Source organism: Coccomyxa subellipsoidea (genome assembly GCF_000258705.1).
Source record: "Coccomyxa subellipsoidea C-169, whole genome shotgun sequence".
Lineage (NCBI taxonomy): Eukaryota > Viridiplantae > Chlorophyta > Trebouxiophyceae > Coccomyxaceae > Coccomyxa > Coccomyxa subellipsoidea.
In genome coordinates, this window is record NW_005178035.1 from 640156 (window position 1) to 663540 (window position 23385).

A 23385-nucleotide genomic window follows, 5' to 3' on the forward strand; every position below is an offset into this window, starting at 1 on the left:
ACCTGTGATGATGACTACGAATGAGGTGATATTTTTGAGGCTGAGGCAGGGGTCGTCCTTGCCCTTGGGATTCAACTCGGGCACCTTTTGCCCCTTCCTTTTTAACCCCACCACAATTTCCTCTTTCTCCCTCGCTCGCACCATCACCTCGAAGAAGCTCTTCACCTCTCCCTCTCTACAACACCCCATGAACTTTCAATTATCTGATTTGTTGGCTGACAAACACCAGTGTCCTTTTTTTCCTCTTATCAAAAGTGATTTCTTGGCTCCATGTAATGAGGAAGAAGCCCTGCACTGCCAGGCAGTGGTCTGCACAGCCCCTCAGGCAATCTTATTCACCCTGTGCGGCTACCACGAGCAAAGCAGACGCCCTCTCCTAGCATGCGGTGGTCAAGACTTTCTGGGGGATGTATCTCAAATGGTCTTGGTACCGTACTGCAGGCGCATTGGCACTCTAGCAAGGGTATGACTCTGCCCTGGTTCACTGCATGGCCTGGCCTCAAGACCAAAACTAGCATAGCATGCACTAGGCATGCATACATCTCATTCACTTGATGATATTCTACCTCATCTCGGATATACCACACAGCCAAAATCAATTCATTGTCAGATTTGTATGTTTGACACACCCATATAAACACATGGGAAAAATAGGTTAGTCCCGGGAAGTATATATCAATTCCGGGGGTGGACGCACCTCAAGTAGCGGGAGGCCGTGTGCACGTATAGCTCGTTGCCGTCGGGCGTGAAGAGCTCTGACAGGATGTCATTGACGTCCGGGTTCTCTGCCACCATTGCCAGCGCCATACTCACCAGCTCGTTACTCAGCACAAACTCGCTCACGCTCAGCTCCTGCGCATTAACACACGCACACTTACATTCACAAACTCCATCAATTTATTGGACCCATATCGAGCGATACAGTCGTGCTTCAACCCAACAGGGGTTGAATTCATTATGGGAAGGTTCCTCATGATCACGAGTTTCTCCAGCCTGCAGGCTCCAAGGCGGCTACAAGACCGTAGCCAATTGTGCCGGAGCTGCATGAAAGACGGATCTTGGCAAAGATGGATGCCAACAGGAGAAAAATTGCAGTATACACCGTGCAACCTGACCACACAAAGGTTGACAGCTCATGCAGAAAACTTCCATGCACTGCTACAGACAGGCATGAGGCATGTCTCCGAGGGCGTGCCTGGATGAGATGGCGGGTGCGGGTGTCCAGGATTTCTGAGATGATGATGGTCTGTTTGACTGCTGTGGCCATGGTATCGTACCACATCGCCTGCTTCCCGTCTGTGTACATCGTCGACTGCCGCCGCAGCGCCACTGCAGCAGCACCCCAGCAAATGTCACATCAGCACACCACGCTACCCAAAGCGAGCATGGATCCATCCTGGAGAAGAGATACCCATGAGCCTTCTAGAAATTCACGTGTAAAGGAGTGCATGATATGCTGAAAAGCTAAGAGGTGCCTGAAAACATTCCCCAGGCCATGCCACGACAAAAATGCATGCATGGAGCCCACAACACGTGGTTCATCTTCACTTCCAGACGTCAAGCGTCACCACCCTTCTCCTCGTCATGCCTCGAAAGTGACTCAGCAGAAACAGAGTAAGAAGTGCAGAAATGTGCCGGCAGCATCCCTGGCAACTGCTGATTGCTTTCAAAAAGAGGAAATTTTGCCAGAGTACCAAAGGCAGCGTCAGTATTGCAGTAATATTGCTACTTCAACGGGTGGAGGAATCATGGTGCCAAGTTGAGCACTGCTTTCGCCCCCACAGAAGCGGTAAAACTCACTGGGCCTGATGCGCATCTCGGAGGAGCGGGACTTGCGCTGCAGAGGCTGGGGCCCCATGCGTTTGGTCTGCAGGTCGCGCAGCAGCAGCAGAGTGGCCAGGTTGCGGCTGTCGCTGTCCGCCGCGCCATCGCTGCTGCTGCCGGCCCCGAACGTCGCCATCTCGTCCGCCAGGATCAGAATGCTGCTGAACTGCTCGGGGGCTAGCTCCTCTAATCGCTTGCGGCTCACCAGCTCCCCCTCGACCTGTGCACACATCGTTAAAGTCAGTCACTCCTTACAGATTGACCAGGCTACCTCACCCTCTTCCCTGTAGCCACCCAGACAGAGAGACATGTTGCCTGCAGTGCATGCTAATTAGCATCAGTCAAACGAGAAGGGCGCATGAAATTTCATGGGGGCAGTTGAATCAGAGAGCTCCTTCAAGACTCAGAGTGCTTCTCAATGCATCTGGCCATGCCACTGCAATGTGAGCAGACGAGCAATGGTAATCGCTAACGATAAATATTACAGTTATGGGCCACAATGACCGCTGCTATCCCAATAGGAGCTGTGAAAGTTATACAACCTGCAAAGGAACAGACGCATCATTATGTTCGCACCTCTTGGACTTTGTAGATGAGCGTGAGGTTCTGCAGGCGGGTTGGGTCCAGCCCTTCCTTCTTAAGAATCCTCTCCCGCTCCTGGACTGGCACCTGAGCACACCAAGAGGCCTACTTTGTCTGCCTTCCTACTTGATCCATTGCTATACATACATCCGTCTGAATCTGGCAGAGAATCTGGCCAAGAGAGACCCGCAAGGCCTCACCAGAGCAAGGCCCGGACAAGGGTGCCGGGGGTTTGGCACAGACACGCAGCGCACCAGCCTCTAGTCTCAGGTGGGCGTCAAGGGGACATTCCAGGATACCTTGTTGTAGAGCCAGAGCCAGATAGTATTTAGAAGCTGGCAACAGAAAACAGCTCAAGGCACGCTGTTTTTATACACAAGCCTTGTTAAGAGACCAAGCGTGCACCTCGTTGTAGAGCCAGAGCTCGCTGCCAGGGTACACAAAGGCGTCGAGCACGGCGATCATGTCGTGCATGTCGCGGCGCCAGCCGCAGAACAGGACGCGCTCCGGCGCACGGCGGCTGACGCCCGGCGGGCATGCGTCCCCTGGCTGCGGCGCCGCGGCCGGCTCCTTCAGCGGCGCGTACGAGTCATCGTCCTGCGCTATCACTATCACGTGGTCACCTGCACACACGCCAAGAGCAATTCAGCCCTCTGTAGTCATGTGCCCTTGGCACTGTTGATAAGCTCACGTCATGTGGAGGCATTCGCATCTCCTTGCTGATACTCAGCACATAGTCAGCTGTTGCTATCACACTATACATAGCGTGTGGGGCATGAATCCCTTTGTTGGGTCTGTCTACTTCCTGGCAAGCAGAGCCCGCCGTGGTCACGGCTGATGGTCACCCCACTGCTGGCTCTGCTCTTGCTGAGTGGTAAGTGCACAGGCGTAATAAGACAAGGTGGTATCTGGGAGTTCAAGTCCAGGCCATTCGGAAGGCATTGTGAAGGGTGATTTCGGGCAGTGGCCAGTGCAATGGTTCCTGCGCGCACCGGGCTGCATGATGTAGTTGTCTTCGGGGTTGATGAGCAGTCCGCTGGCGTTGCGGATGCCAAAGGGGACAGCTTCCGGGAAGCTGACCAGCACCTCCATGAAGCTGCGCCCCGTCAGCTGCGGCCACTCCTTCATGTAGAACTCGTCACCTGCGCATCATAGTATTGTGACTAATCAACCCCCCAAAAGCGATCAAATCTCAAGACAGCCCGCTTTCCAAGAGACCTCATGGTTTGCAGTAAGAGCAAGAGAGCTGCTTTCAAGATCCTTGTGCTTCCTGCATGGGGGTGTGACATGAGCCACCAGTTGGTGCTCACGCATGCAATCTTTATAGCAGACTGCAACTCAAGTCGCAGAGACACAGCTTATCAACAGCAATAGCGTCCAGACAGTGGCGCACCCTGGAAGCCCATGATCTGCTGCCAGACTGATGCGAGGCCGTGCTGGCGCGCGCATTGGATCATGAGGCGGCCGATGATGTCGTGTGAGACCACGGTCTGCACGTGCTGCGTCCCCACCATCTTCACCAGCGGCTCGTTGTCCAGGTCACACACCTCCGCCACTATGTGCCCCTGCAGTAGGAACACTGCCTCTCAGGCGTGTGCTCTCCACAATGCAGGTCATGAGCAAGGGTACTCCAGCAAAGAAATTGTGGGAATTGCCTTCAGGCAGATGTGACATGCGACTAGATGACTTCATGCTTCTGCAAGGGCTTTGCAGCAGCAGGCTGTATGCCGCGATGCAGCATGCTTGCATCCAACCTTACAACTGATGGGAAAAGATTAAGTCAGTCTTTTGTTCAGAATTAAACATCATATGTGTCGAGCCCTGCAAGAGCATTGTGAGAACTAGGCCCCGTGGCCGCCATCAAGACACCTCAGAAAGCAAAACCATGCTCAAGTACTCCTGCAAAAAATTAGCTTCATTGACGGTAGAGCGGAGCCTGATCGAGCTGCACTGGTCAATGATGTAAACTATTAGATTTGTTGCAGCAGGACCCGAGTCACCTGCACGCATCAAGCAAGCCTAGCCCCTTACAGATGTGAGCCATGTAGGGAATATACTAGGGAGGACCCTGTAGTCTGCACTCAGATACAACCTGTCATACTTTTGCATGCGGTACATGTTTGCGGCCTGAACAGGCAGGCACCTGAAGCCCGCCGCGTCCGGCCTTTTTGAGGCGGTCGTGGACGCCCATGAGGGAGAGGACAATTCGCAGAACGCGCGCGTCGGAGCGCTCCGGCGTCTCGGCCGTCGCCAGCACAACGATCGCGCGCGCCACGTCCACCGACACCCGCTCCAGGTCCAGGCCTATCAGCGGGTTGCCGCTCCTGCACGCACAAGGGGGCCCTGATCATGTACTATTCCCATTACTAATATTGCTCATGTTTGGGTAGGATTTCAGCTGCTCCTTAGCAGACGCATCTTGCCTCCGGCAGGGAAAGCGTGTAACGATCGTAAAAAATTGAATAAGATTACTATGTTCTTGAATCTGTGACGTCTGATTTCAACTATGCTTCAAAGGGTTATCTATATGGGCTCTCAAATTCGACATGCCGCTTGCACCTCGGGAGCTCCTGCTGTCGCGCCAGCAAGCTCCCAGCAGGGCTTCAGGAGTTGAAGCAAGGAAGAGAAGCGCTGAACTGCCAAGGGCTGGGCCATAACATGTGTCAGCGAGAACAGAAAGTTTGTGACATACAGTTTCAGTCATGCAGCAGCTGTGGCACTCGTGGAATCCCGGCCTTTGCTCTGACTTCACAGCCAGCCCAAATCCGGTGATACTGCTCAATGCTAGAACTCCAAGGGTACCGTCCCCACCATGCCATGCAGATTCACTCCCACTAAATGCACTAAACCTTTTGAAGAGGGAGTCGCACTGCGCACCTGCAGAGGACGCGGGAGCCGCGCAGGTCGCGCACGTGGCGGTGGATGTCGTGCTCCATGTCGAGCTTGTCTCGCTCGGCCAGGATCACGATGGCCTTCCCCCCCGCGCTCTCGTTGGCCAGGCAGAGCTGGTCGATCATGTTGAGGGACTTGTCGCTCCAGCCCAGGATGAGCGTGTGCGCTGCCTCCAAAACGTCGCTCTTCCCCTTCTTCAGATCCTCTATCTTGTCCCCAATCGCATCTGCATTGCGCAGCACAGCCCAGTAATGAACTGCTCTTGCCCTTCTTCAGGTCCCCTTTCTTGTCCCCAATCGCGTCTGCAACATGAAGACATCCCTACCTTGGAATTTTCATTGCTCACTATTGCGTGCGCAGCCCATCTTAGTCCTCCGACGGGGCTATTTGTACATTGCACTTAGGGGTAGAGCTAAAATTTGGTTCGGACTTGGCCATCATGTGGATTTACCCCTGATGGCTCTCCCGTTCATTAGCTATGCAATGCTCAACCATGCATTACTCCGGTGTATGACCAAGATGGCTCTCTGAGGACGTCGCCTTTCCTCTGCATTGCCCGGCTCATCGTCTGAGGCAATGCATGCGCAAGCTGGAAACGTCACTGCCACCATTCGTATGGCGGCGTGATGCACTGCTGCCCTCACCTGAAACAATGCCGAGCATGAGCGCAGTGACGAGCATGCCACCCAGGCTGACAAAGACGGCTGTCGCGCGCACCAGGAAGCCTCCATACTCCACCGCCTCACCAGCAAACGTCCAGTCTATGCCCACCCCATGTATCGCCTGCACCCAGCCAGCTTATCGTTGGATATAAGGATATACTATAATATATGAAGTAGACGCCTCAATGAAGCCTGATTTAGTAAGGATTTGAAGGTGAGTGATGCCAAGGCATGATTGTCCTTGTTGGCGCGCAGGCATGGGTGGACACATGTCCTATAAACAGCAGCTCGCGATAAAACACAATCCCTTTCAACACTCATGACCAAGCTTTCCTTGGTCCAATCCCAGATTTGTCAATTTGTAGGACCACTTGCATTCGAGGCCTCGGAGTGAGACTTACGTGCAGTGACAACTTTTGAGGGAATTATACGGGAACGAGGGTGTTTTGGGCTGCAGAGGAGCGCCCACCTGCCAGAAGGCGTCGTAAAGTGACTCGCCAGTGACTGCAAAGATGCCCAGGCCGCCAAGCCACACCAGCCCGATGGTCAGGTACAGCAGCGACAGCACCTTGCTAAACCTGAGAGCAGAACAAAACCTCCGATTGAATACTGTTAGCGACTCAATTTGGAGTTTTTACTTCAGCCGCCACCCATAGCATGCATTAATTGCCATGCCATAAGACATGTGTGGCTTATACAATCGGGTTCTGTACAAGATGGCTGATGCATTGCTGACCAAGCAACATCCCCAAATCTCAGATGGCATCCCTGAGATGCCTGATCTTTTCTGCGGTACAGGAGCAGTACAGGAGGTGCAAATTCACATGCAAGCGTTGCTGGGCACCTGTTGTTGGAGAACCAGACTTCGAGGTGGTAGGCCATAAACTTGCTGGTGGTGGCCTGGCGCTCGTTCTCAGAGCCCAGCCACTGCCGAAGCAGCGCCTGAACCGGCGCCGGCAGACTGTCCAGCCGCGCACACACCCCATACACCCCCGCCAGCATCACTGCACAGATAAATCGCACATATAAGTAATTCTAAAGGCGGCGCCAGATTCCCCTGTGATTTGGGGTATTGGCATTGATCTTAGAAACCTGGCGCATACTCAGGTGTTGAAACAAGAGACTGTCTTACAGCTATCGGGTCGAGATCACCAAGACTTGTCCAAATGCCCAAAAACTGCCGTGATCTGGGGAATAAACCTTCATACAGACATGGCCGTTACACTGGTCGCGCAAACTGAGCTGGTAAACATGTGACACTGCTATGATCTCCGACAGAAGGCACTGGCCGGTAACTGGCAGCTGGCACCGGTGGCTCAGGGCAGTACAGTCAGCTGCAGATCAAAGCAGCATAAGTAGTAGCAGCCGTTCAACCATGCACCTTATGCCAGGGGAGGAACTCTTGCATAGACACTATAAGCCCAAGCATTTGCAGAGGGTAGTTGTCTGTGCGAATCTGACAGTCCACAGCAATGCAGCCTCAACAGGAGTCATGCAGTCACTTTGCGCTATTGTACCAGCTATAAATGCACGCACCCAGCAGAAGCAAGCCTGCAGCAGCGCGGCTGGCCCAGCTGGCAGGGTCATCTTTGACCTCCTCGTCGAACCGAAAGTTTCCGGCAATCTCACTGCGGATGAAGTCGGCGACGGCGTCAAGATTAGTAAGCCCGCCGCCGCCGGCGCGCGCGCAGTGGCCGGCTGCCTGCTCCAAGTTGTGCAGCGCCACCTCGTGCTTCTCCCTCTGCATGACCTCATGCGCACGCAGCCTGCGGGCATGTGCCGACAGGTCATGACAGGTCATGCTCTTGCGCCGCATCTATAAACTGCATGGCCATCTCCTTCGCGACGCTCTGCATTGTCTGACTGCACTATGAGGTAAGCTGCACCCCACATTTGGCGTCTCAGAGCCCAGGGGACAGGGTGCTGTTGCTGCATGACCCATTGAGAGGTGGCTTGCTCGGGATGACTACAGGTTGCATGCGTGTGACGCTGACACCTCTTCTCTGCAAGGTTCTTTTTGCATTGCATCACTCCAGGGATCAACACACGTGGCATCTCCACCCCCTCCTGCACCCCTGCTTTTCGGTGCAAGAGGAGCTGCACATGCTGGACTCAGGCAGCTTCGCCAGATGCATATGAAGCATCGTGGAACATTGATGGGATCGGCTATCCTATATCCAGCAGATGCTGTCCAGTTTGTAGCTTCAACTGTAGTCCTCCAATATCCCAAGCAACGGTGCCAAGACACAGGATCGATAGTGTAGGTTTGAGGTGGGGCTGACCTTTGTGTGCTGTAGACCTGCAGGCTGATTCCCACCAGCACAACTACCACAAGAAGAAAGCCTTGCACCCAGGGCGTCGGCCATAGTGCCCTTAACGAGCGATGGGTCCCTGACATCGCTGTATTTCTTACTAGCTGGCAACGTCCATCGTGCTAGCGTTTGCAGGTGATCGGATCAAAGAGATCCAAGGCTCACATTATCGCTGATTGGTTAAAAATATTGAACGATCGTATCGCTGATCGCAACCTGTGTCGTTGCAGTAAATCCATGCACGCGTCGTTGCAAAAGTCCGGTGTGACAAGGAAACGCTAAGATGGCTTCTTGCCAATGTTAATCATATGACAAAGTACAATATTTTCGAAGTTATCTTGCTTCCATTTTCCTTCTTCTCGATCGCGCGTTCTGGTGCAGTCAAACGGTCGAAACGAGCACGTGGTTCGGCTGCCCGCGCCCGGCTGCCAGCATGGCAGCATGCCGAGCAGGGCCAGCAGGGCGACCCATCAGGCGTCCCAAAATGTGTATTTTCCAGAACGAACTGATCAATCGGTGTTCGTCTGAGTATCGAAGAGCTTTGGCTTCTCCCAGACATCACAGCTCCACACTTCAGCTTACTCACAACCAGTCCATATTGGTCTCGTTACTACAAGCATCTGCTGCGGTGTGGTCCAACTATTCTTACAAAACAACAGAATAGTATTGGTTATATTATCCGCGCCTCCTCTGGCCAAAGTCTATTATATTTCAATAGGGAGGTCACTCAACCGTGTGATCTGACTCGTGAAAATCGACGTCATCATCATGAAGGCGACCGTGACTTGGACCTTGTGAATGGCACATGTCTTCCGGCAGGTGATCCGTGGCAGAATCGCAGCTCCCAATAGCTGGCTCAGAATGGTGCGGCCAAAGCAGACAGCAGAGCCCTTGCTGCAGACTAGTCCACGCAGATCCAAGATGGACATGGCAGCCGCGTCTATTGACAGGCAAACACGCTCAGCAACAGCATCCACGAGTGCTGTTGGAACTGCAATGCAGCAAGGCCCTCCTGCTGTCCCAACAAAGAGCAGGGGGCGGGCCTCAAGGCAGCAGCGCACCCGCGCAACAGCACCTCCTGAATGCACCATAGTTGTCGAGGCTGCGACACAGAGCAGAATGAAAGAGGAGCCAGGCAGTCATGCAATTACCAGGGATACGGCTGGGAGGGGTGAACCTATGAGGAAAAGGCAGCGCTCCAAGGGGAAGCAGGCAGCTGCAGCAGAGGCTGTAGAGCTCGAGGTGACTGCCACAGCAGTGGCAGCTGCGAAGGGGGCTGTGAAGCGAAGGAGGGGCAGGAAGGTGGAGGAAGCTGTCATAGAGATAGAGGAGCTTCTGGAGACTGCAGAGGAGGAAGCCGCCAAGGAGGAGGCCACCGCAGTAAAACCAAAGAGGGCGAGAAAAAAAGTCGTGAAGGAGGACGACTTGAACGCTGTCCTGGTGGATCTGCCCACAACCGTCCCAGCCGGCAAGCTCGTCGGTTGCCACGTCTCAGCAGCAGCTGGCGTCGAGCGCGCCCTCGTCAATGCTGCATCTATCGGTGAGGCATTCCCTCAACTCTGCCACACATGCAACAACTGGCTTGAGCCCCTGTGTGCTGCAAGCGCCTTGTGTCAGCCTCCAGTGTTGGACGGAACAGTAGACAGCGACAATTTGAATACCTGTGGCTTCAAGGTACCAATCACAGATCCAGAGATAGTGATGAAAAGCAGTAAATCCCCCACTGGTCAATTATCTATGAGATGTTCAGCGAGCAGTATCTCGTTGTCTCTCTCAAGAGAGTAGATGGATGATAATGGATAACTTTCACTGCAGGAGCGAAGGCGTTTGCGATGGACACGCGGTCGAAGCGGCGGTGGGAGTGCCCGCCGCTCATGCGCGTGACCGCCGCAGCCTTCCGCGCCGCATGCAACTCCTTTGGCTTCTCCGCTGCCCAGATCATCCCCCACGGTGAGCACATTCCCTTGCTATACAAACCCCTTGCATGCTAACTTAAAACCTCGCCTCACCTCCTTGCTGGTGTGCATCTTACACATCCAGACCTGCTCACTGTGTTTGCAATCCCAGCAGCCCAAGGCCTGTGCAGAGCATCATGATGGCAACTTGACAAGGTTTTTCTCGATAGATGCTCAGACAGAGGAGACTTATGTTGTACATGCGTGTACTTATTTCCCTCTTTTTATAGAGGTGAGTTTAAGAAGGCAGTACTGTTGAAAAGCACCAATATGTACTGTGAGGAAGCTGAGGGAAGCCTCCGTCCCTATTGACAACCCAACGATGACAAAGAGCAACAACATGTGCATCAAGGAAGCTGAGGGAAGCTGCCGTAACCCGCAGGCAGCTACCTGATAAATCTGGGGTCGCCGGATAAGGAGATGCTGGCCAAGTCTTACGCGGCTTTCCTGGAGGAGCTCCAGCGATGTGAAACCCTTGGCATCCGCTTATACAACATCCACCCGGGGCACACCAACAGCTGCGGGGAGGTATCCACGCCTGAAGAATGCATGGATCGCATCGCCGGCTGCATCAACCGGGCGCATGCGCAGACCTCCGGCGTCACTGTCGTCCTCGAGAATGTGGCCGGGCAGGTGCGCAGAAGAGGCGGAGACTGCAGTATGGGACCGATAATGAAGTACGCCCGGATGGGCTGTACAGGTCGCGGTGCAGTTTGAGCAGAGCCCTGTGCAGTTGTGTACGGGCCAGTGAACTCCACACATGCCGGAGATTGTCTTGTGGCAGATGTGCTCCAAGAGCTGTGAGGCTTGCCGGCTGCCGAAGTGCTTGGAAGGACAATTGGACAAAACTTTGCTCCCAGAGGGCGAGAATGAGCATTTTGACACCCGGCAAGACACACATGTCTCCGAGCAACTCTGTTGAGGACTGACGCTAACAGGATTAGCAGAGGGGTGTGAACATTCAAGACCGCTCCGAGGAGCAGTCATCTTCCTGTCAGCAGTGGCTTTCTGAAAGGCAGGGGATTGGCTCTTTCGTAGTCACCTGGCAATGTAACTACACACTGAACGTTCATGGGTAGGACAGCGCATAGCCTGTCCATATTAAGATCAGTTTCTTTCACAGCCCGATGCAAAGATACGCATGCAGGGCAGCAGCGTGGGGCACAGCTTTGAGCACCTGCGCTACATGATCGATCGGGTGGAGGACAAGGCGCGCATCGGAGTCTGCCTGGACACCTGCCACATGTTTGCGGCAGGCTATGATCTCTCCACGCCCGCCGCCTACGAAGCCACCATGCAGCAGTTCTCTTCCGTTGTCGGCATGCGATACCTGAAAGGTGCACTCTTTATTAATCCTTGCACTGTCATCTTGCCCTATCTGCCAAACACTGCAACGCTGCAATGGCTCTGTTCTTGTGGAGAGAGCCCTTGGATGCAGCTAGTCAAAAGCAGAGAGATGCTTGTCAGTCGATTGGAGGCTTGCCATTCTCGGTTAATTGTATACCTTGTATCGGTGTGGTGGATGTTTGCAGAGTAGTTCCTGCATTTGACTTGCAGACGTTTTCCAAGGAAAGAGCTACAGCATTTACGTGTTCATTTTGTGCATGCACAGGGATGCACATCAACGATTCCAAGTGCGCGCTGGGCAGCAGGAGGGATCGCCATGAGAACGTGGGCCGCGGCTTCATCGGCATCACAATGTTCGAGTGCATCATGAATGACCCGCGCCTCGATGGTGCGGCCATGTCTCAATCTCATCTGGAACAGCAGCAGTGTCTTGGCTTTACATGAGCTCTGCCGCAGTCCCCAGAGTTGCTGGCATAATGAGCAGAGCCGGCAACACCCATGCATTTTTTGAAGTGCTGTGAAATACGCCATGTTGGGCAACACCTGGGATGCGAATGATATATACCATGGCATTGTCTGAGCTGTAGCTCGCTCAATTAATAAGCAGGCCGCCTGAAGTGGTGTTTGAGTGCATATATCACACTGCCTGCCCCGAGGCATGCATGAACCATGCAGGATGCTCACTGACTAGCAAAGTGTTTGTTTTGCGTGCAGGCATTCCGCTGATCATGGAGACGCCGGTGCAGGAGCCTGGGCCAGCCATCAACTACAAGAAGTCATTGTTGGAAGCGGAGGTTGTGTATCGCCATGAAGGGGACGAGGCACTGGTAGGCACAGACAAGCGCGACATTGCAATGCTGTACAGCCTGTGCAAATAGAGCCCCTCTTTTTATTGCAAAGGGAACTTGATTTGGCACTTGCACAACATATTGTCTTGAATAAGACAAAGGTCTAAGATCCTATGGCTTCAGGAAGCAGGCTCCTGGTGTACGCATGTTGACCTCATGTTGGGGACAATGTTGTCATGTCACAAAGCGCTTTGACAGGTTTGATAGTATCAGAGCCAGATTTCTGCCTAGATGTTCTGACGAATATGCTGCTGGCACCAACACAGTTGTGTTCGTTAAGAACTCAACAAATAATATCAGTACAATGTAGACAGTTGCTTCAAAGATGACAAATTGGACTGGACTGCCGCCCGACACTGTCGTCACATAGCAACGTGGCACACACAGTGCATTATTATTTATTATTGCCATATGAACGCCGTCCATTGGATGGGCAGTCCAAATCCCCTTTGTGCCTGCCATATCTTCTCCAGCCCTTGGCGAGCACATGCAACTGCCAAGTACAACACACATTGTTGTCTGATCAATCAGACCACCACATCATCATCGCGGACAGCAGTGGTGGCACAAGGCACGACTGATATCAGCGGCAGCAGCATCACTGCCGAGAATGCAGCCGCGCTCTCCCACCAGCCCGTAATAATCGGTGCCCGTTTCTTCTCAAAATACCTCACTTTCCCTCTTACAATTCCCTCAATACCACTTTCCGCGCCTTCAGCTTCTACCCGGCTTTCCCACTCCCCACCGGAGCCGCCCGTTGCTGACCTGTCGCTCCTCTCTGCAGCTTCTCCATTTGCGCTCGCATGATTGGGACTCACTCCGCTGTTTGCAGCTGCTGCATCATTCTCTGAGTCCCCGCCTCTTTCCGTGCTGCTCTCCACGTCAGGAGATATTTTGTGGTCAGGGGCTTCAGTCTGGTCAGACTCGCAGACGCTGGCTGCGGCCAGACCACGGCCGCCGCTGACGGCTGTGGCAGCATCTGGGAGGGGCAGGGATGAAGCGGAGTCGCTGCCGTTGAGGACAGGGGCCCTTGCTGTGCACGGCAGTCTCCCACGCAAATGCCTGTGCACGACTCATGTCCTTAGCCGTCCATACAAGCCCACCAGAAGTGCTGTCCAAATGTGAGTCGTTCACAATCTTGCACAGGTGCGGCAGGCATTTCTCTGTAGCGTGCTGATGGTAATTTAAGCACAACAGCAGGCTTCCTTCCCTTGGGGAGTCACACGCATGCAGTTCTTGGAGAATTAAGGACGTGCAACAGTATAGAAAGATGTCACACCTGTGGAAGGAGTCGACTGCTGCCTGCGTGCCATCTGGCTCCTGAGCCATCCTGGACGCCATCAGCTGGGCAGCTGCCTTCACCTACAAGGCCACCAGACCCCCCGCCACTCTCAGAAGACCCACAATGTCTAGCAAACTCGGCCAGACAAACTAAAACCAATGAATCCTTGACCTTCAGACTCCTGCTGCATTTGAAGCCAGGGACCAAATAATGTGCATTCTTGTCACCACCTCACGCAATTCATGGCATGGAATCCTTGCCTCAGAATTGTGAATTGCTTCTGAGCTGCAATCAGTTTGGAGAGAGTTTGAATTTTAATAAAGGGCGCACCTCAGGCTGCATGAGGAAGCGGAGGCCCTCAGTCAGGTGCTCCACTTTGAGCTTCTCGACGGCTACCGGCGCGGGGCCGACGCCGGATCGGCGGCACATCTCGCCCCAGAACGCCTGGTCCCCAAAGAATGGCACCACCATCGTCGGGCAGCCTGCTGCCAGCCCAGCCCCCGTCGTGCCTGCCAAATACAGAATTTGAAATTCGAACTTGAATTCAATATCCAAAATTTTAATTAGGATTCGAATTTCATTATTTCGAATGTTCCTGCATAGCCCACCACTAGCTGCAGTGAGGCTGCCACAACCGAACCGCAATCATTTCCGCAAGATGTGGGATCAGGACGTCTCATCCAGGACGCTCTTTATTGCGTGGAAAAGGGCAAAGTGCGGTCAGTGGTCATGTCGTCTCACTGCGCCCGATGGTGCACTCGGCACACGAGCAACGCAGACATGGTTGTTCTCTGTAAGGAAGATCAGTGGTAGGATTGTCAAGTCACCTGCGCCGCCGTGGTGAACAACTGCGGCGCACTGCCGGAACAGCCAGTCGTGGGGCACGTAGCGCTGCTGCAGAACATACACCCCCTCGGGGATCTCCTCTGCCTCCACCAATCCCAGCCCTCCCCAGCCTGCATGCATGCATCGCAAAGTTGATTACCATTGGTGTATAAAGGGGTGAAACATGACCTAGCAGAGCTGTGCTAGGAAAAGACACATAGGCTGACTTGTAGGCTAGGCATCTGGTGTGTACATCAGTTCTGGAGGAAGTGGTGTTCCCTCCATCCCCCTTCATCATTATGATACCATCGGTGACATGCGTGCAAGTGCCCTGGCAGGGGCTTCTCTTTTGGGCATTCTTCCTTTTGACACATTCGTAAGCACACCTGCTCCAATGACTGCCCTCACGCCCATCTCCTTGACAGCAGCAAACACCGTCCTCGCAAGCTCCTGCGCAGGGACACATGCAACTCAGTCGACACAAACCACCCGATGCCATTAAATTTCCATGACATGCTTAGACATGACAGCTGCAGGTTGGTTCAGAGCATCCAGCAAATCACCAAATTGCACCCCTTCCCGATTAGGACAGCATCATGCAAAAAGGCACTTTTAAGCATCCTATCAAGCAATGTGCCTGGCGTTGAGGAACAATGTGCTGTTGCACATCTTGGCAAGAACCATTTCAGGGCTAATCCTGCGACAATGATCTTCTTCTACTTCATGGCCCTGGTCCCTTGGAATTGACTCACGTGAGGCCGGCTGAGCGTCATGCTGCCAAAGCCGATGTACACAGGGGGCGGCCCAGCTTCCAGGAATTGAACCAGGTCCTCTGGCGGAGAGTAGTGCATGCGCTCGGAGGCCTCCAGCTGGCAGAAGCCCACCACCTCAGCGCGCTGTGGCCAGTCGGCCGGCTGCGGCAGCAGCGTCGGGCTCCAGCAGTAGGACACCGGCACCTCACAGTAGTGCTGCAATTGCGCCACACTCGGATAAGTCCAGGACAACTTCTTCAGAATATTCCTGCTGAACGGCTCTCTTGTCTAACCTGCTGTCTGCAGGGACAAGGTCGAGTCCAGAAGGGGCTGCCATCATGCATGCTGCTTGCATGGCGCTGCAATGCGCCATAATCACTCATGCTTTCATGGCACAACACCCAGCTTCCCAGCTTCTACAGATACTCAAAGAAACATCCTTCTCTTGGCATCTTACACTCAGCTTTCAAGGCTGTCTGTATGGATCAATTTTGCTTGAAAATGCTGCCGATAGCCACACCGCAAGCAACAGGAAACTGATCTCTGCCAAAAATGCCCCGGCCTGTACGCTGCCACACATATCCTTTAAGAATAACACGAGCCACAATCTGCTCTTGGATGAGAGGGGCACACCAGCGGCCGGTGGTAGTGCTTCAGGGAGAACAGCGACGGCTGCCCCAGCACCTTCTTCCTGAACGTGTGCAGAATATCCCCCTGCATGCATGCATGCATGAGCTGACAATACCGGCCTTTTGGTCCCTGCAGATAGTAAGAGTTTGACATTTGAGATTGTGCCAGTCAGGCACTGCCTTGCCTTTGAGACAAAGGACCTACATGCGGAATTGGCAATTGATTTTGCGCTTCGAGGATTGCTTCATTTTGTATCACATCTCTCAAAATGTAACCTGTTCCTTCTTTTAAAGGCAAGGCAGCGTACGACTGGTACCATCACAAACGCAATCCTTCATTGGTCACATTCTTCTGCGGAAGCATGGTCCCGATCAAATCGTGATCAAATCGAAAGTTTGATAGCCCCGCTCACCGTGCCCACAAACATGGCACCGTCGATGGCCTTGAAGGAGGCGCGGTTGACGGCCCCAAAGAAGGGCTGAAAGTGTCGCCTGAGCCGCGGAGGCAGCGAGTAGCGCTTCTCGTGCAGGAACCGCGCCTGAGGATGCGCAAACTCCTGCCAGAAATGGCACAGGAGAAGCTTATCCCCAGCCTTTCTGCTCAGGCGATCAGGCCAAAGTGAACGCACAACATGCAAGGCAGGGCGAGCGCCATGTGAAGATAATGCGCCGGTTGCTTTGAAACAGCCATGAAACCGCAGGTGACAGTGTTGTCTAGAGAAGTGCAGAATGGGCGGACCTTGGTGGCTGTCCAGGGCATGGTGAAGAGGATGTGCAAAGGAATCCCCAATGCATCCGCCACATGAACATGGGCGTAGCTGATGGGATTTGCTATGATTGCATCTGCCTGCACTCCTTGCCCACAAGCTTAGAGACTGACTTTCTGCACAAAATCCGCCGTACAAAGCGCAGAATGTGTTCCTCAGAAAACCATAAGAGACTGGTCTAGAAAGGCGCACCTTGAAGTGTTCTTGTGGGTGATCTGGGTCTGCCTCAGTGCATGCAGCCAGCTGTCCTGCCACATAAGCCTTTACCTGCTGCCGCACTTTCTTCACCTGACCCAATCCCCTGGGGAAGACACCTGCAACAGGGCGCACATGTCATTCAACGGGGTTGCACCCAAGCCCGAGTACTGGATGTGCTTTGGCGCTGAAGGCACAGAAGTACAAGGAGTGGCAGGAAGACGGGGCACCTTTGCTCTGTACAGCAAATTCGGCGAGCACTTGTGGGTCACCCCCCAGTGGGTAGAACTCCAGCCCAAACTGCTCCACAAAACCTCTCAGCTGGGAGTGGGTGGCAACCCGCACTCTGTGCCCATACTCCTTGAGCGTCAGGCCCACAGCGACAAACGGCTGCACCAGGAAACATGTCAGTAAAGGGTGGAGATCTGCTGGTTATATAGACTGCGACGTGTGTCAACAGCGGGTCCTGAAAGGCCAAGAGGACTGACCTGAACGTCTCCCAAGGTCCCAACAGCCTGTAAGCACAAACGGAAGGAGATCGTACGTATTCAATTGTATCTGATAAATGCCGGAGATAATTTTGCTATAGTCATCCAAACCTTGGATGTTTGCTTTCAGGTAGGAATCATGCACTGAGAATATTGCATGCATATAATAATATCGATCAAAAAGGTCGAGGAATAGTCTATACCAGCAGAACGATGTTCAAATGTGGTATCCTGTGCAAATCTGTATCTTTGTCATCGAGTCCAGTGGCAGGGTCCACACGCCTGTTACTCTTGACATCCGCTGCGAATTTGCCACTGATCGGATTTATTTTCATGTTACTCTTCATTACGCCGTTCGACAACACATCATCAGGCGCGTCTAGCAGGGGCTGCACAAGCGAACAATTCTCATCTACAGACGTAGTCAAAGTACCAAACAGTCTGTCGTCGTGGTAACCTTTTACAAGCAGCAGTCTTCCCAATAGGAGCAGTCTGCCGTTTGACAATGGCTTCATCACGCATGTAGCGACGGCTACAAAAGCATTTCGTTTCACGACGAACGTCCTTACGTAGAGGTTACCACGTCCGTGGGGGTCCCCTCGCTGGGGAAGGAGGGGGGAAGCTGCCAGCTTGTCAGAACCCATCCTCCTCCTTGAGCGCGCATTGCACCTTGCGCGGCCACTCCATCTGCTCCACCCTGTCGCTGAGCTCCTGCCAGGGTCCCATCCTGTCCGCAGTGGCCATGGGCGCAGCGCCGGATGTGCTCGGAAGCACCCACACCTCTGTGCTGGCCGGGAAGGGCCACCCCTGCCCAGCCACCCAACAATTAATCAATCTAGGAAGGGCAGAGGCCATATAATTTTATTGGCACGATCACACACCCCATCTGCAGCACCATTATAAGTTCGTGGGCTGCGCATGCAGGTTAGGTGATATTGGTCACTTCACAAACTCCGGTGCTTGCAGCCCATCATCACCCCGGTCTTGCAGGCATGGATATCTCGAAAGCCCCATAGACTTTACATCGGCTACTGAGGCTTCTGGCGATCGCGGACCTCTGGTCTCATGTGCTGCAAGCCGTGGTCAAGCTTGGTGTATTTGTCGCGCCCCTTGCGCCCTACATTGAGCAGCTCCATCCACTGCCGCTTCCCCGCAAACCCTACCACAGCCGGTGCGCCGCACTTGCCGCACACACACCTGCACACGCGCGTTCCCGTAACTCTTGTCACTGTGTCCACGTGAACCATGCATGCCACCCAAATCAAAATCCATCAACCTGCATAATAAAGTAAACACCCCACAATATGCACACCCCCGACACACCCCTGGGTTTCACCCAGTTTGCAGACAGTTTCTGGTGCATGTAGGCGCCAATTTGCATTTGCATGCCAGCTGCGGATGCAATGGGGCGTAAGCATGCAGACGCACTGCCACAGCCTGCGGAATGGAATATACGTTGCAAGCAATGACCTCTGCCGCAGAACACGATGCAGCAGCACGCGCTTTGGGTGCAGGGATGTGGCTCACCCTGAATTCTTGGAAGCACGATCCATGTGCATCTTGAGGCGGGTATAGAACGCGGGCGCCCAGCTCTGGAAGGTCTGCGAGGAGAACTCTGACAAGAGGGTGCCTGGATGGCCTGCATGCAGCACACGGATGTCAGGCCGCAATTTGATATGCCTGTGTCTACTGGAACCTCCCAAAGTGTGTTATCGCAATGCTGCAGGAAGTCCCAATGTCTGACGAAAACTCAAATTGAACCTGGTAAGGTTTGAGTGAAGCCCCACCGCAGCCAACGTCCAGAAAACCCACTCCAGCCTCAGTCACCATGCGCTCGTCATCCTGCAGACCAAAGAAGATGAGAAATAAATTCTGCTCCGCATGCTTATAGCCAGGCTGTCCTTGAAATAAGAGCATGCGTTGCTGCGCGCACTTGAGCGCCTTTGACCCATGCAGGGGCGATGCCTGTCTTCCTAAGAATGCGCCACATCCAATTTGCAGGATGGCTGTAGTAGTGTCCTGTTGACCTGTAAATCACCAAGAGATTATAAAGAGTTCATGCAGCATTGCCTGCAATCCTGAATCAGCCACGACGGCGGCACCAAAACATGGCTCACCAGGCATGGTCGCTGGGATTATTGCCCCCAACAATGAGGCGCAGGGGCATGTCCCCAAGTCTCTCAGGCAAGCCTTTTGCATTTTCCAGGGGTATTTTCTGCCTGCCCCTCGCTCGAAGAGACGCTGCTGATAGCACGAATGTCTCTCCTGCTGCTGCTGCCGACGGTGTAACAAGAGCTATTGGTGATAATCTATTGGAACTCACTGTCTCTTCGGCAGCGGCTGCTTGGCTGCTGCCCTCCTCTTTGAGTTCTATGCTGGCAACGACAGCTTCCTCTGCTGGCGCTTCTGAAGCTGCTGCGCTGAAGCTATGGTTCTGTTCGGATTTTGTGGGTGTTGTTACTTCTGGTTTGACCACTTCGCATCTTGCTCTCTTGTTGGGTCGTGTCTGACGGGGAGATTCCAGAGCACTTTTGGTGCTGAATTTCGGTGCGTTACCACCATCTGCTAAAAAGCCTTGCGCTACCTTCTTTACGTCCCTCCCAGATCTGCATCTGAATGCCTGCGCACACAAATATATGAATTTGTAGAATCCGCTTGAAGTCTGACCTGGCACTTGCGTAGCAACCGATACGAGGGGGTGTGCACCTGAAAGACATTGCGCGTGACCGGCATGGTGTTCGACATCAGTACTTCAAAGAAGACATATGTACGCTTAGCGAAGAGAATAGATTCACATGAATCTCATCACTTGTGTATTACTCCTGAATGGTGACAAATGTGCATGCTGTGATGGACCTCGAAAGTGAACATTTTGCAACAGTCAATTGATACAACCTGCCAATCTGTTACACACTACGATTTCTGTCTGATGAATAACTGCTGTTCTGTTCTCTTCACCTTCCCTTTAACGCAAAGACAATGTTGATCTAAATAAGATCGCCTTGGGTGGAATCTGTCGACACGCTCTGGCAGCTGCTCCACTCGAGCGTCTTGAAACGCATTCTTCATCAGATTTCTTATTCCTATCGATGATTTTACGTTCCTATTTCATATTTAGATTGAGGGGAAATGAACGATTGTCGCCCACCTAAAAAGTAGGAGTGTTTTGTGCAATCACGTCGATGGGTGTGCATCCAAGACAAATCAACCTAGACGGCCACCTCTGAATTGCAAGACCTACTTAACCAAGTCAAGCAATAATTGAATGATTTCATCACGCTGTAGCATCATCGGACTCCAGAGGTGTCACCATACCCAGCAAGTGCAGGTGCTTCTTAGATGCTGCAGATTTGCTTTGGTACTTCTGCATGTCGAGGAGCATTGAAATTCGGGATGCTTCCAGGACTTGTTTTTTTGCCTCTCCCGCAGGTGCTCTGTCGCCGTCACCAGTGCAGCAGATGGGGTTTGCTGACTCATCACCAACTCACCAGGCAGCCAGCTCCTGCAAGAAGACAGCCGAGGAATGCGCACCACTGCAGAGCAGAGGTTTCTGGCAACAGCTCTTCAGATGGCGGGACGTTCGAAAGTGACGTCCCTGTTCCCAAAAGGAGCGCAACTGTAAGTCCTGCGCCAGTTCTGCTCCTTCCCTCACGCGTCACTTCCTTGACACCTTTATCCTTTCATGTCTTACAAGGCTGATGCACCTTGTGATGTGTAGGTTGCGCTTCCTCGCTTCTTAAGTTCCCCTGGCAAATTGTTCGCCTTGGCAGGCCTTCTGAAGATCCTGGTGGTCACCTTGCACACGGTCCCTGTAGGTGAGCATTTTAGGTCCGAAGATACATGCATGCTCGCTCCAGCACTGAGTTCCTCTACCATTGTGAGAACATCCCAAGCGTGTTGTAAAATGAAAGTCTTGCATGCTACAGGCTTCTCATGCCCAACAGGACTGGCGGCAGCCTCCACCATGATACCATTCGGCCTCGGTAAGTCTTGCCCTGTCACAACTTATTGTGCGTCTGCAGATGGCCAATCCTATAAAGAGTGTGCATGCAACACACTCTACTCTGACATGATATCCTCAAAATGGCCCTGAATCCGTCTTGTCCTGCATTGCAGCTCTCGTTCTGCTCTCACGCTACCTGCTCGAGAGGGACTTCATGCGGTGGAAATGGTCGATTCCTGTGCTCGTGTTGGGATCAATTGTCTTGATCTGGCTCAACCGCGCCTTGCTACCGGCAAGGTGATATCATGACTCCATTCTGACCTTCTGACGACTTGAAATTCACCTCCCATCTTTGGCGCTCGCTCTGCATTTCTCTCTCTTCTCAAGGTTTGGGGCGCATGAAAAGCCCATGCCGTCAACCCCACTCAGCAAGGGACAAGCCAGTCATGAAATGTTGCTGTACCTGCGCAGGGTGCCTGTGAAACAAAATGGGAGTGTCAACACGGCTGCAGAGGTGAGGCGTGCGCGGCAGCAGACACCAGTGACTCGCCAGAGTCCCCCCAGCACGGCAGATGCAGAGCGCCTTTGGGACAAGTATGAGAAGGTTGCCGAGGATCGAAGCAAGGCTGCAGCTGCAAAGGCCAAGTGACTACCTTCGTAAAGAAGCCAGTGAGTGTGAGACCTGTGATTTATGACCTCCAGAGGGGCCTATGTGAGGCCAATATTGATCGGGGCGGACTTCAGAGATGGGTGGCACGAATATGGGTGCCTAGTTGCCAAGAGCACATTTGTGTAAACTGTAATTTAGTTGCTGGAGTGCGCTGGCAGGTGAAATATCACATATGAATGCTTGAGCTGAAGTGTTAACGTCTGAAACCATATGGCCCCGCCCGCATTGATATGTCGGATTCATTACAGGCTCACGATGCCAATGATCGTAAGGCAACCTCAGTATATTATATATCCGCACATGCTCATGATTGCTGGCCAACTTCAACTCTTGACATCGAGCCAAAATCCAGGTCCCCCCGAAAGTGAAAGGGGGGACCATGTCATTTGTTTCGAAGTTCTCTGCTGGCAGATAGATCGACACTTCACACACGAGCCCTGGTCCTCAGGAGTACCGAACCAAGATGATTTGCAGTCCTGTAGCCGGAGTAAAATATCCACAATGTGGATTGCGGGGCTGGCAGGTATCCTTGCGTGATACTGGGCTGCGCTCCGTGATTCCGTCGTACAAGTCCCCAGCCCGCCGGTGCAGCAGAGACCGCTGCGCAATTCTAAACGCAGCGCCATACCAGCAAGCGCTTCCTGCAACAACTGTCGAGGACGATGACTTGGTGACGACAACAGTGCAGCTTCCTCCGTTGACAGAGGTGAGCCCTAGTTTCGCAATCAAGTTGATGGGTTCCCAGAATCAATTCCCTAATCTGGATATTCTGATCGCAGGACCTCGCCAAAGAAGTTCTTTCGAATTATGGGTTTGATCTGATAAAGACGAAGGCCAGCGATGTCTACACGGAAAAGCGGGCCAGCACAGCGCTCCTGATCCACCCTAAAAGCGTAGGTACGAAACGATCATTTACCTCCGTTATCAGCTCTGCAGATCTTACAAACTGTCTTAACCGCACTGCATCACTTTTAAGACTCAAGGAGGGCTGTAACCATCCTTCACCATCAACCAGCCTTCTTGGCTTGTGGGGGAAGATCAATACATCTGCCAAACCGATTCTGTCCTTTGCAAATACACCATTCGTTTCTGGACTCACCAAATTTCTGTGCAACAGGGGCCGAGGTACCAGTGGTGATATTTGCTCATGGCTTCTCGCAGCCAGTGCAGAACTACACGAGCACGCTGCAGAAACTGGCAAACGAGGTCGGCGCAGCCGTCATCGCCCCAGAGACCAGCCTCTTCCAAGTGTTGGGCAAAGTGGCCGGCTCAGGCAGTGGCCTCCTGGGAGAGCTGACTGCCAAACCTCCCACCAAGATGCAGGTACCTGGATACCCCCCACAACAGAATTTTCCATGCCCTCCTTCCGAAAGCTGTAGTGAGAGAATAAATGCAACACGCATGTTCAGGAT

At 53.1% G+C, this 23385-nt stretch overlaps 5 protein-coding genes across 5 annotated transcripts; 2 read left to right on the forward strand and 3 right to left on the reverse strand.

The window, feature by feature from the left end:
- Positions 1 to 57: 57 nt before the first annotated feature.
- Positions 58 to 6555, reverse strand: COCSUDRAFT_584 (hypothetical protein; the record flags this gene model as incomplete). The annotated part of the gene is made up of 12 exons (XM_005647549.1): positions 58 to 175; positions 698 to 844; positions 1167 to 1296; positions 1801 to 2044; positions 2410 to 2493; positions 2812 to 3029; positions 3399 to 3548; positions 3800 to 3989; positions 4592 to 4730; positions 5284 to 5524; positions 5943 to 6081; positions 6430 to 6555. Coding segments are annotated over 12 exons (1926 nt in total), but the record flags the coding sequence as incomplete, so codon positions are not given.
- A 2896-nt stretch (positions 6556 to 9451) lies between these two features.
- Positions 9452 to 12452, forward strand: COCSUDRAFT_42033 (AP endonuclease; the record flags this gene model as incomplete). The annotated part of the gene is made up of 6 exons (XM_005647550.1): positions 9452 to 9812; positions 10088 to 10222; positions 10610 to 10860; positions 11375 to 11564; positions 11840 to 11962; positions 12289 to 12452. The coding sequence occupies 6 exons, from the start codon at positions 9452 to 9454 to the stop codon at positions 12450 to 12452; spliced, it is 1224 nt and encodes a 407-aa protein (XP_005647607.1).
- A 1582-nt stretch (positions 12453 to 14034) lies between these two features.
- On the reverse strand, positions 14035 to 15485 carry COCSUDRAFT_3789 (UDP-Glycosyltransferase/glycogen phosphorylase; the record flags this gene model as incomplete). The annotated part of the gene is made up of 4 exons (XM_005647551.1): positions 14035 to 14213; positions 14532 to 14651; positions 14916 to 14979; positions 15282 to 15485. Coding segments are annotated over 4 exons (567 nt in total), but the record flags the coding sequence as incomplete, so codon positions are not given.
- Positions 15486 to 17993: 2508 nt separating this feature from the next.
- COCSUDRAFT_15676 (hypothetical protein) lies at positions 17994 to 19566 on the reverse strand (the record flags this gene model as incomplete). The annotated part of the gene is made up of 6 exons (XM_005647552.1): positions 17994 to 18167; positions 18416 to 18557; positions 18888 to 18999; positions 19148 to 19202; positions 19294 to 19387; positions 19478 to 19566. Coding segments are annotated over 6 exons (666 nt in total), but the record flags the coding sequence as incomplete, so codon positions are not given.
- Positions 19567 to 20597: 1031 nt separating this feature from the next.
- COCSUDRAFT_33232 (hypothetical protein) lies at positions 20598 to 22042 on the forward strand (the record flags this gene model as incomplete). Its single annotated transcript, XM_005647553.1, has 6 exons — positions 20598 to 20688; positions 20790 to 20978; positions 21079 to 21175; positions 21287 to 21343; positions 21477 to 21600; positions 21775 to 22042. Coding segments are annotated over exons 4-6 (288 nt in total), but the record flags the coding sequence as incomplete, so codon positions are not given.
- Positions 22043 to 23385: the final 1343 nt, after the last annotated feature.